The sequence below is a fragment of the Vespa crabro genome, chromosome 4, assembly GCF_910589235.1.
Source record: "Vespa crabro chromosome 4, iyVesCrab1.2, whole genome shotgun sequence".
NCBI classification, from domain to species: domain Eukaryota; kingdom Metazoa; phylum Arthropoda; class Insecta; order Hymenoptera; family Vespidae; genus Vespa; species Vespa crabro.
The window spans coordinates 11,806,882-11,819,578 of record NC_060958.1 but is presented as its reverse complement, the minus strand read 5'-3'; the positions used below and the strand labels follow the sequence as shown (position 1 = coordinate 11,819,578).

The following is a 12,697-nucleotide window of genomic DNA, read 5'->3' as shown; positions in this document are numbered from 1 at the left end:
TGATATGCGCTCGTTCTCTCTCTCTCTCTCTCTCTCCCTCCTCCTCTTTTCAAGCAAAATCCTCGTCTCTTTTCACGCACCGTTAAAGTACACGCACACGTTTTTATGACGGGTTCTTTCGAACGAGATAAAATCGTTCGTAATACGTCATTTTCTTTGCTATTAATTACGAGCATCGTATAAAGATGAAATATAAATGAATTGACGAAACGTCGGAGCCGGTAGTAGACAGGAAAGAAAAAAGGGAGAAGAGTAAAAGGCAAAGGAAAAAAGAATCACGGAGGATCGTAATTCACTAAGAGAGCAACTGCTTTCCTTTTGATCTCTTCGTAAGAAGGAAGACGCAACCGTAGAGAAGCAGCCGCGATGGTTTTCGACGATACCACCGGCCACCATGGATGTCAGATCGATCGATAATTTCCTAACCGACTATTTGTAATCTGTATATTCACCTGTCGATCCGTCAGTTTGTCGGCCAATCGAGATATCGTGCGTTCCACTTCTCGCCTATGTATTACCAACGGGCACACTGTATAAAGTAACGATATACGCGCGCGCGCTTATACTACACTGCAACGAACATGATCCAAGCTCAATGACAGCCAGGCTGACAGTAATACTAATACCAATACCAAACATCTACTCGACCTGTCGTCTCCGACGTAACTAAGAGAGAAACTCGAAACTTCGATGACAAAGTTATCGGAGGGTTCGAGTTAGTTACGAGCGACACGCTCCGATTATTTGAACGGACTATTAAACAAACGTATATATCTATCCAGATAGGATATATCACGATGGTCTAACAAAATAGCAAAATAGATCTTTTGTGTCGGATATATCTTCTTGGAAGGCCTGCGTCCGAAGGCCTTTCCTTATTGATTTATATGATTACGTCTATAAACTTGGGCCGATATCAGGAAGACGAAATGCAAAGCGGCAAACGTCCAAGTTCGTGGCACGGTAAGCGCCGATAAAATCGTTCGATTTACGTCTCGACGAAATAGACGGACCACCGGGCCGCGATATATCGATACCTAATCGCAGGTTGTACAGCTCCGTCGACTTGGTCTCAAAGAGAGAGCGAGAGAGAGCGAGAGAGAGAGAGAGAGAGAGAGAGCTAATACAGAATTCATGGTAAATTCACGTAATAACCCGTGACATTCCAGGGATCCCAAAAACGACCCGCCCACGCTAGCCCTCTACCGAGAGGAGACCCTCCCTGTCGAGAAAGAACATGGGACGACCGTCCAACCCCAACCATTAGATACGACGATAGAGGCCAATCGAATTTCATTATACTCTCCGAGCACACCGTGTAATTTTCTTCATCAAAATAGAGTCGGACTTTGAGCCTAATCCTAAATATTTACTTTCAGGATTAAAAAGAAAATAAACGCGCTGTTATAATAAAAAAAAAAAAAAAAAAAATTTCTATACGAATTCTATTTTTCTTCTTTCCTTGTTTTCTTTTTTTCTCTTCTTTTTTTTTCGTTCCTTCTTCGATCGTACTTGGCTTAAGAAAGCAAAGGGCTCGCGAAACGAACCCAATCCAAGATCTGTCCTCGCCCATTTTTACGGTCGTCGCTTTACACCCTACTCCTTACAATCGTCTTATTTTTCTTTTCTCTATTCATCCTCTCTCGTCTTGGTATTCCTCTCTCACACGCATGCACGCACAAACGCGCGCACATAAACTCTTTCCCTATCTACCCACTACTGACTCAACGTCTCCTCGCGCCTCCCTTATTCCTCTGTCGGGTATAATAATTAATGACCGTTCCTACGAAGAAGGCGCCGCCACCCAAGGGTCGATCCTCGTGCCAACCGCAAAAAATAATTATGAATTCGAAAACGTCCAGTTATTAATGCGCCAAACCGAGGTGCCAGAATGGAGAAAACGAAGCGAGTAAAGGAGTCACGTTCTAAACGTTAAGATAAAGTTGGCGCTCACCGAGCATCGTTTCGTGAAGACAGACAAATCCGTGAAATCGTATCTGCGAGTCCTTGTAAAGAGAGACGTAAGACGAGAGGCAATTAGCGAGTGAAAGGATCGAGAAGCCATCGATGAACATAGCATCGTGGCTGAAGGGCTTCGGGACTCGAAAATCGATTCGCCAAACAAATGACTTAGTTATTCCCTTCCAATCTCTATCTCTCTACGTCCGTCTTCTCTTCGCCGTTTTAATGGCTCTCTCTCTCTCTCTCTCTCTATCCCTCCCTCTCTCCCCTCTTCGTCCTCTGACAGCACTCGAAAATGCTACGAGTGGACACGAGAAAGATACAAACAGACGGGTCGAGATGAAAGAACAAAGGAGGCTCGTGGCAAAAAAGGACACGAGAATCGCGGTACGATCGAAGTAGAAAGGAGGAGTTAAAGAGGGGTGAAAGGAAATGTAGTCGGGACATAAATGAGAGGCGTGGTGGGGTGTGGTCAAGTTTCTTAGAGGGTTGATTTCTCTTTGGATTTATATTTCATAAATTACGTGGGACTTTAGCGGACAGCGGCGAGTCCGGAACGAAAATTCGTACGAGGCAAGCGGCTTTCGAGAGCCCAGACACTTTTTAAGTGTCCCCTTGCTCTTACGTATAGAGAGAGAGAGAGAGAGAGAGAGAGAGAGAGAGAGAGAGAGTACCGCTGCTCTCCGTGCTAAACGATAAACAAAATTCCTCGCAAGTACTCGCCTTTTGAGAGAGTAGTTCGTTCGTAAGGCAAAAGTCAATTTGGAGTCACGATAAGAGTATACGCTCGCGTATTTAGAAAGATGCCAGAAGGTGAGAACGCACTTGACGACTAACGGCACGGTATTCGAAGTGTGCGCGCGCGCGTTACTACGATCTCAAAGAACTTGTCTCATCCGTAAACCCAAGAGCGCGTTCGCATACCTTGTCGACGAGTTTTCGATTCCAGCGAAACGTTTAGCCTCGCGCGATACGAAACGTTAAAAGGGACCCGACGATTAGAGCTTATCTCGCGATATGGTCAAAGCCATATCCCCTTTTATCGTTTCTCGCGCCATCGAAAGTGGACCGACTGATCCTGCCGGTTGTGAATTCGATTAACTTGTATCTACATATACATTTTTTATAGACGCGTTTCCTTTGAGATTCGAAACCAATCGTGACCAATTATCGTTTCGAACACGACTTTCGTTCGAATCTGTAACGTTTTTTGCCGATCACTTATGAATACGAAGAAACGTCTCGATAACGTCGAGATCGATTGTCAGATTCTTAGAGCGTTTAGAGATCGCTTAAGATTAAGATGGAAGATACGAGGGAGGGAGAGAGAGTGAGAGAGAGAGAGAGAGAGAGAGAGAGAGAGAGGAATGTTAATTTTCTCGAGAAAACAGAAACTGGTTCTTGTAACAACGACGGCGCCGAAAAGAGAGAGTCCGACGCATCTACGACATTCCACCCACCATCGTTGGGATCTCTCGAGAAGCAACGACGGCGGGGCAACAGGAAGAGGAGGAGAGCCGCAGCTGTCATGGTATTCCACCCACTGTTTTGTTTTCTAAGAAGAGAAGAAAGACTGAGAGTCGACGATTTGAATATCATTTTTGTGCTTGAAAAAGGACGTAGGTGGTGAAAGAGAAAAGACACAGAGAGGTGGTTTTCGGTGATCGATCGACAAGCGGAATGACTGTCGTGAACGCGTTGAAACGGTTCGAATGACGTTCCTTAAAAATTAACGTTCGTTTCTCGTTGTCACGTTCGCTCCGCGACGCGCTCGATTTTACTTTCTCAAAGTTCGACAAAGTCTCCGTGGAAAGTCAGGAAATAATTACACCAAGAAGAAAGTCATGATGACTCTCGAGTGGGTGCTCGAGGAACGAAAAACGGGAGAGGGAATGTTCGTTCAGTTTTCTCCTAGACAAACATTTTCGTCGACAAAGTGTTCCGAGAGAGGGTTCTCAGCAAAGTCACGTCGTGTCCTCGAGAGGAGCGGTTAGCACGGTAAGCAGGTCCGCGTCTTGTCGCAGCTTGATGAATCGCCAATTACCATGCGACCCGTCACTCACGTCCTTTTTCGTCGTTCGTATAACATCAGCACCGAGTAGCAACAACCTCTGCGACACCAATCAAGCGCGGGACGACCTTTAAAGCTCGTAATATCTCGACATAACTTAGTCGAGGGAAAAAGTAGCAGAGAGCTCCTCGATAGCGTACCGACGAGGAATCATTTGAAATTCATATATGCTCTTGGTACGAGACATAAGAGGAATCTCGGATCCTCCTCGAGACGCATAGAAGGCAATAAAAATATTTTCATTCGATTACGCGACATCAAAGTCGAAAAGCGATTTTTCTCGGATCGTTTGATCTACGAACAACGAGATCTCGATCAAGGAGAAACGGCATAGATCGTATACCGTAAGTAAGAAGAAAGGGGTCAAGTACCTCTACGGGATAACCGATTCGAGTCGATCCGCGACGAGGTGCAATTTGAGGATTTGCGAGCGAGAGAACATCGCTCTTAGCTTTTTCCTCTCGGTCGCACGAGCGGCCTCGCTAGAGGCTCGCGCGCTGCTATGCCAAACTCATGCGCGCACGGTACGGGGACTCGTAATTGAAAGCTGTTACGCTTGGTATTTTATGGCTTTGTCCTGGAGGCATGCAAAACTCGATTCTTAGGGTCCACCAATTGTAGGCCCGGGCAAGGGGTTTGAGTTAACGGGGCACGAAAATACGCGACTCCTAATTAAATCCGACTAAATTCATCAAAATCGTCGTTAAAAGCAGCCCACGGCCGAGAAACGTACTTAGTTCCTCGGGCGATGGCCGACCGTAGCGATGCCGTCCTTAACGATCCTTCGATGCGAAAACGAGATTCCGATCTGTCTAATTGACGCGGTACGGTGTCCGCGCGAGCATTCCGATCGAAATCATTCCGTGATCGAAAGCTCGACGATTATTTCGACCGGTGCTCGTCGTTCTTCTACGAGAGAGAGAGAGAGAGAGAGATCGCTTCGTCTCGCCGACATCGCTCGATATTGCTAATTTTAACAAGACCGAGTCCGCGGCCGATATCGATCGTTCCGGTTTTCTCGATAAACTCTCGTCCAAGTTTAATCAATTGACTGAAGAATAAATTTGGATCACACGTTCCTCGTCGCTACTTTCTAATTTCTTCCTCGACTTACTCGTCGTGCCATGAAACTCGTGCGATTAACGCGATTCACGCCCGATACGGAAGAGAGGAGAATAAAGTCACGATCGTAAAGCGGCGTCATTAGAAGATAAGTATCGGGAGAGCTCGGTCGTATATTATACCCGGTAACGGCAACTCCGATCGGGGGAATCCATCCCGATCGGTGGCTCGGTACGAGACTCACGATTTCTCTCTCTCTCTCTCTCTCTCTCTCCATCTTTCTCTTCCGAAGCGTGCGGCATGAGCTTATATCCTTGGACGAGACAATAACGTTCGATAATGATGGCAATAATAGTAATAATAGTAATAACGCCTTTTACGAGGATCTTTCAGGGTATCTCTCGGTGGTGGACAAGATAGCAACGCTACTCTCTCTTCCCTCTCTCTCTCTCTCTCTCTCTCTCTCTCTCTCTCTGAAGGCAGTCAGGAGAAATAGAAAAGGAGCAAATAGAAAGGCTCGAAAGGACAGAATCGACGATCGAGGCAGTGTCGGTAGTCGGAGGCGTACAAGAGAGAGAGAGAGAGAGAGAGAGAGAGAGAGAGAGAGAGAAAAAGGTCCTTCGCGTCACGGTGAGACAGCAATATGTAACACGGACCGAGGAATATAAAGGCTCGCTCGAAATAAAACACGAGCCACCGACTCGTTCGTGGGACGAAGAAAACCAAAGAGTGAACGGGAGTAGGTTGGAGGGTCGAGAAGGAGAAGAAAAGGTTGCAAGCGGAGAAATGAAAAGAGAAAAAGGTGGTGGATTGTGGGCCGCGCGAGAGCACGTTGAGAGACTAATTGACGAGGAGGTCGGGAAAAGAAGAGGGATCTGACGAGACGGTACACCCCCGGTAAATATCGTGACACGCGCTCAAATTAATGGCCTGAACGAAGAGGTTTGGAAAAAGAAGAACGAATCGGTATCCAATTTGATGACAGCTCGCGTCGGGATAGGATCAAAACATTGCGTATCCGATTTTAATAACTTTCGTAATAATTTCTAATCGAATGAAAACTTTTCGAACGAACGAATCCTTTTTTTGCCCCCTTCTGAGAACGTTTTAGTACGTTCAAACTTAATTATCGCTATGATTTAAGTTAAAGCTCTCTCGTCGTGCCACGTCTTGTCATAGTTCTCGCGATAAATTTGAGTGCTTCTTTTTTCGACGCCTCCGTCGGCCGCGTTCCTTTCAAGTTCCTCACGAGTTAACTTCCGACCGTGAGAAAATTCTTGGTCAATTTTCTTAGGGGAACGCTTTTTAGCGTTACGCTCGAAGGAATGCTGGCTTGCAGTTAGCATCGAAATATCGACAATTTACCGTTTCCATATGCAGGGAATAAATTGAAAACAGATTTTTTAAGACCCTCTTTGTAATTCGACCGGAGAATTTTATAGTCGAAAGTTCCCCCTTTCCAGCTTTTCCCTACGGCCTGTCGAAAGGTTAAAGCGAAGGGTCACCTTGGTACTCGTAGCTCGGCTACCAACGTTAAAACGTTTAATCGGACGAGAATAAAGTTGAAGAAGCCTATCATAGATTCACCAGTCGAAATCGTCGTCATTTTATTATCTCCTGGATGGAGAACGAGCAGAAAGAACAATTACGTTCGTCGTCGGCTGACCGAGGTACGAGAGACGCCTGAGAAAATATAACCAAAGAGAAGAGCGACAAAGAGCCGAACTGAATAATTATGAGGCATAATAAAATAACCGGCTTATAAATAATATAGGTTGAAACGTAGCCAGGCGAAAAGGGAGAAGAGAATAGATTATAATGAAATAGAATAGAATACAATAAAAGAGTATTCGTTCGTGAAGCATTCCACGTAGCGAGAGAGAGAGAGAGAGAGAGAGAGAGTGAGGGGGGAGGGGGGGGGGGAGACACGGGAATGGTAAAATTTACATTTATTTTGTATCCACGCAAGTTAAGGTTGAATGGGAAAACAAAAGGAAAATCGCTCTGACCCGGCTATTCTATTTCTGAAACTCCGATGGAAAAGCGAGAGGATTCGTTGACAACCTTTTCGTTTCGCCAAGACAAAGCAACGCGCTCGTATTAAGTTACATCTTTGGCAAGACGAGCGAGCGAGCGCCAATGCGAAAGCGACTAATTTTTCAGCAGCTCGGCTTACAAAGCGTGCATAATGCGCGGCCGGTGCATACACGCGCTCGGTGCAATCAGCCGCCTACCGATGCACGAGCAACACGAGGAAGATGCTGGTAAACCGTGCCGAGCAACAACCCAACGACTAATCCTGAAGGATCAGCCTTCGTACGCGAGCGCTCACCGTCGGGTCCTTTGACAAATGATGTATACATTAATGTATGCACATTGAAAATCACACTTATCAATACCAGCCTTCCTCTCCTTGCATTTCAGGTTCCATTTGAAAATACCGCGAGCGCTTTGTGTTATCCGATCGAGAGTAAAGCTCATCGATTATTTCGCTTTTTAAGTAACCACACTGATAATGTTTACACAAGAATTAATAAAAAATAATCCACTTTATTCGTCACGGTTGTTGCTCGCGACCAATTATTAGATTAACCAGACGCGCTTCGATTTCGATGCTTGTCGTCACGGCCGACTTTGATCTCGGTCGATGCGCTGTCGCGATTCACGCCACGACAAATGACGCGCTCCATTAAGTGACCGCCCGTTATAAATTGCAATTACCAATAGACGTCCTTCTGCTCGGGCCGACCGAAAGGATTCGTCGAGTAGCAGTACGCAGACTCCGCAGCTCCACGATTTTCGATCTCGTAAAGGCCACGGTACCGCTCGCTGAATTTAATCTGCATTCAATTTATCGAGGCTACTGCCGAGTAATTTATGAAGGTGCTCGTCACGCTTGAAAATGTACGATCAAAATATCGGGCCTATTATTTCAAGAAATATATCGCCAAAGTCGATGATTTTCATTACTTCGAATTAAATTTTAATATCACGGCCGATCCTGTTGTCGCGGCATAATTCGGCCAAGTCGTTAAGAAGTTAACTTTTGTCAAGAGAAAAAGGACAAAAGCATTGAACTATATTCGTAAAACGATCCTTGTCCTATGACACGCTTCCGACTCTCTTCACCTACCCATCTACGTTCGAAGGAATCGTCGTTCGATAGTATCGCCATTGCCGCCGTCCGTCTCGCGCGAGACAGTTTGCGCGTAGGCGCAAACATAATTATCGTTTTGAAAACGGCATACGTGTACACGGCGCATTATTCGAAGCGTATCGCAGCAACAATGGTCGCCTTACGATCCCTGATCCATCCTCGATATCTCAACGGACACGACGGCTGGGTTGTCCGACTAGAACATTGTACGTATTCGATCGACTTGCAAATGTTACTGATACTCGAGGCCTACGGGTTCGAGATGAAAGAAAAGCGGATCAAGGTTGAATCGACAAGAATATAAAAGAGCGTGAGAATTTTGATAGAGTATGACAGAAAGGAGATAAGGGGGAGGGAAATGATAAAAATGTGAATAAGAGGAAAAAGATAAAAATGTAAAAATGTAAAAATCGGCGAAATCGGGCGCACCTGGGCCGCGTTATGTCGCTTGGGCGTGTCTGGGTTGGCACAGCCTGGCAAAACGCGTGGGCAGGGCCCCGTAGTATTATGCCGATCCCCGGCCGAGAGTCGGTACGTCTCGTCGGCTACGGAGGACTCGAATCGGCTTGAGGATTCGCGAGTCCACGCAGAAATGCCGCCGTGGCCTGGCTGTCGCATTGAAAACGCTCGTCAAACGTGCGACGCGAGGCTATATAGGTACGCGCGTACGCTTGTACGTGGGCGTGCGAGAAAGAGACAGACAGAGAGAGAGAGAGAGAGAGGAATAAGCATGTGAGCGAGCGTGCAAGAATATATATGCGCGTTACGTACCAAGTACCGCGAAGGTACGGATTGAAGGACCAGGTGTGTCGCAGGTAGTACGTTTCCCAACGATCGATCGATCGATCGATCGTACCGATCTCCGAGGAAAATGGCGAGAGATAATACGCTGATTTCTAAGAGCGATAGGAGCAGGTGCCATGGATAATATCGGTTATCGCGCTTCGCGCTCGATGAGCAACGGATAAATTTCTCGCACGATCGCCTAGAGAGAGAGAGAGAGAGAGAGAGAGAGAGGCATATAAATTGCGCCCGTTTAGGCGTTTGGCGTTTATGATCCGATTTATAGTACGACGTTGGCGCATTTACGGTCGCGCACCGTAACTCCGAATCTACTCCTATGACTAGGTGCGTCTTATTAAGCTATTTGCCGACGTTGACCAACTTCAACACTTTTCCTTCGATTCGTCCTTTATATCGTCAATTTTCCTACGTGATCGCGTAGTTTTACTAACAACGACAATTTATCAATGACAGAATTTTATCACGGCGTAGAAACTCGCGTAGTACGCGAAAAGATCGCGTACGTGAAAATGAATAGCTCGATGCAGACGCAATATCTTATATATATATATATATATACATTCGTCTATGTATCCTGGATATTGCCGTCCAAGCACCCATCGTTAATAATGATTTAATGGAAATTTAATGGAAATCGTTTGCGCAAGAAAGCGTTTTGCCCAGTGATAAGCTACTCCTACGTTGGTCGCGGTTCCGTCGAACTTTCGAAGAAGATACGTACGATAATGACTGGCAAGAAACAAACCGTAAAAAGATAAAACGTTGTATGGAAATCTTTCCGTTCGTATCCCCATTCCTAGGGAGATCTAGAAACGGGAGGATCTAGATTTTCCTCTCTCGTTATCGCCAGGGAATACTTCCGTGTCGCTTTGATTGACGCGCAGTGTCCGTGCTTCGGACTTTAACGTTCGAAACTAATTTGAATTTAGCTCGCGGCGTACCGCGAGGAAAAACTCGCAATTACGCTCGACGGCTTTCGTCAAAGTCGCGCGGATCCCCTTATAACAGCGGCCTTCGCGGAAAGATCGATCGGTATGCAAATCGTTCGACGTACGGAAGCGAAAAAGATCCTTTACCTATAGGTTGCGTTAATATAGGCGAAAAACGCAATTATACCTGTCCGTCGTTCGATCGTTCCCTAAGTATTGTAAGTTTATCGAGATTAAACGATTATCTTGGCACTTAATATCCCGCGCGTGGAAACGAGCGCGACACCTGAGCCAAGACACCTTTCGCTTGTAAAAAGAATTTCTCTTTGAAAGAAGAAGAAAATAAGGGAAAAAAACCGAGCAAGAAAGAAATACCTAACGACGACGTATCGCCGAAGGATATAAGAGGTAGATACTACACGTCGCACTTAATCCCGGCTTATTAAATAAATCATTCCCTCTGTTTCTCTGTTACTCGGAGTAACCAACATCTCTTAACTTCTATCTTATAATTCTGCCATTAATTTTTCCTAATCGAGCCGTGAAAGAAGCCGTGGGTCCGTCTGCGTGATCCCAAGGAGCACGCTCCACTCTAGAGGAGCCCGTAAAGAGAGCCTCGTCCGGCGTAGCCGTTGAATCGTCGTTAAAGAATGAAAATGGCCTCTTATATGACATCAAAGAACGTAGAATCGTGCGAGATCGATTATTAATAGAGATAGAAATGTTATCAACAATAGAAAGATTACCTCTTACGGCGGCGTTGAGTCTGTCCAAATTTGCAAGCGTCAACGGCACCGGTCCAAAGTGCATCACGATTTTGTCGGACCTTCGTGACTCGCCGAGTCCGTGCTCGTGTCTCGCCATGAATATACCGGTGTAACTTCGTCTTATGTAGAGACTACACGTGTCGTTCAGCGCTAGCTCTAGCGTGCCGTTCAAAGCGCCCTTGATCGCTCTCTTCACGCGAACGTGCAATTGTCCCTTTCTCAGTTCCTTCATCTTCCCGGTAAATATATACTCGGCCTGATGAACTTTCTTCAGGAAGACCGTGTCGTTTCTAATAGCCGCGGTCAGATTTGCCCGACATTCGAGCAGCTCTTTGGTCGAGAGACCTTCCAGAACGATCAGGCTGCTCAAAACCAAAAGGAGGCTGACTTTTAAACGGTTCATTTTCGTACTATGCTTTTTTCAGAGATTCGAACGAACGTCACGAGTGAATCATCGTCACGTCGATACCAAGAAGCGACGGGAACTTTCTCTCGGTCACTCCTATTCGAAGATATTGAAGAAAAGAAAAGTGGCGGTGGGGGAGGGGGGAAAAAAGAAAAAAGAAAAGAACGTATATAATCTCGATCGCGCTCTCGTTCCGTTTCGATTTTCACGAGGAGCCGCAGGAGAGAGCGAGAGGAGAGATTCCTCTAAATGGAAACGGAACCGTTCACGCTAGTCGTGCGATCTTGAGCAACAGGTTGGCGCCGTGTGTCGACCCACGCTCGCCGATTTCCAATCCGCGTACCTCGTTTCCTGCTCTTTCTCCCGAGAGTGGCAAGTGCCACTAAACGCGATTCGATTGGCAAATCGACGGAAAACTATCCTTGGGTTCTTCTACTTGCGCGACTTGTCCCATCCGTCTGCGATTATGCGACGACGCCGAAGGATGCCGGTGAATGCTAACGTCGGAAATGTTACAGGACACGTGCGATCATTCGACTCGAGCTTATCCCTTGTTTATCAGCTCGTTAAGAAAATGACACGAGATTACAAAGCACTCAGCATTTATGACGAAACACCAACCAATTACACGATTCCACTATTCTTATCCAATCTCTATCGTACACACTCGCTCGCGAAAACTCAACGCACGCGATTCCGTTAAGTAACAATACCATATACGCACTGTCACGAATGCTCCAATGAATTAACGTTCGACAATTCTATTCTAAATAAACAAAATTAAAACTCGAAAAAGTTTGATAAAATCGATCGTAAAATCGACGATGAAAAATCGATGGCACTCCGCTCTCGATATACTAAGGAGAAGAAGCGGTAGAGTGAGGAGAGCACAGTGGTGAGGTGTGGTGGTTGGTCGCGTGGAGGCACGCGCTGGACTGAGGAGGGCTAAGTGTGGATGCTGCAACTACAACGTGTAGGCGTAAGTCGCCTTAGACCAAGGGACTAAGAGGGAGAGAGAGAGAGAGCGCGAGCGACGAGCGAGAGAATGTATGCGTGTGTCTTGTGTACGTAGCCGTGCGCGAGTAGCGTATTCGAGCGTTACGAGCTGAGATGAAGTGTGCGCGCGCTCGTGTGTGTCTCTCTCTCTCTCTCTCTCTCTCTCTCTCTCTCTCTCTCTCTATGTGTGCGTGCGTGCGTGTATAAGAGAAAGAGAGAGCCGATGAAGGCGGGCCAATATGCGAACGAGCAAGAGAGACGGAATGCTTCCTCGTAAGGCGGTTCGTTATACGTCCCGTGTATCTCTCTCTCTCTCTCCCGGATCGTGCAGAGGCGCGCGCGCGCGCCTGCTCCTGCGACATGCTGCGTGTAGGTGCCGTTGGCACACTTACGCACAGCTTCTGTGCGTTCACTCATTCGTTCGACTGACGTAAATCGTACGTACGCGTACGGGACGCTCGCCAAATAATTCCCCTTCGTAGAAATCCAAGTACTATCGGATCTCGGAAAGCGTAAGAGCAATCGAGATAAGAAGTAATAGTT

General features: G+C 46.5%; 1 protein-coding gene across 2 annotated transcripts in view; it reads right to left on the bottom strand.

The window, feature by feature from the left end:
• LOC124423564 (agrin-like) overlaps positions 1-12,068 on the bottom strand; it is a 237,776-nt gene extending 225,708 nt beyond the window's left edge. For both annotated transcript variants that reach the window (XM_046961423.1, XM_046961424.1), the window contains exon 1: positions 10,732-12,068. In XM_046961423.1, the coding sequence (XP_046817379.1) occupies positions 10,732-11,155 (424 nt within the window). In that variant the 5' untranslated portion in view covers positions 11,156-12,068. The remainder of the gene's footprint in view (positions 1-10,731) is intronic.
• Positions 12,069-12,697: the final 629 nt, after the last annotated feature.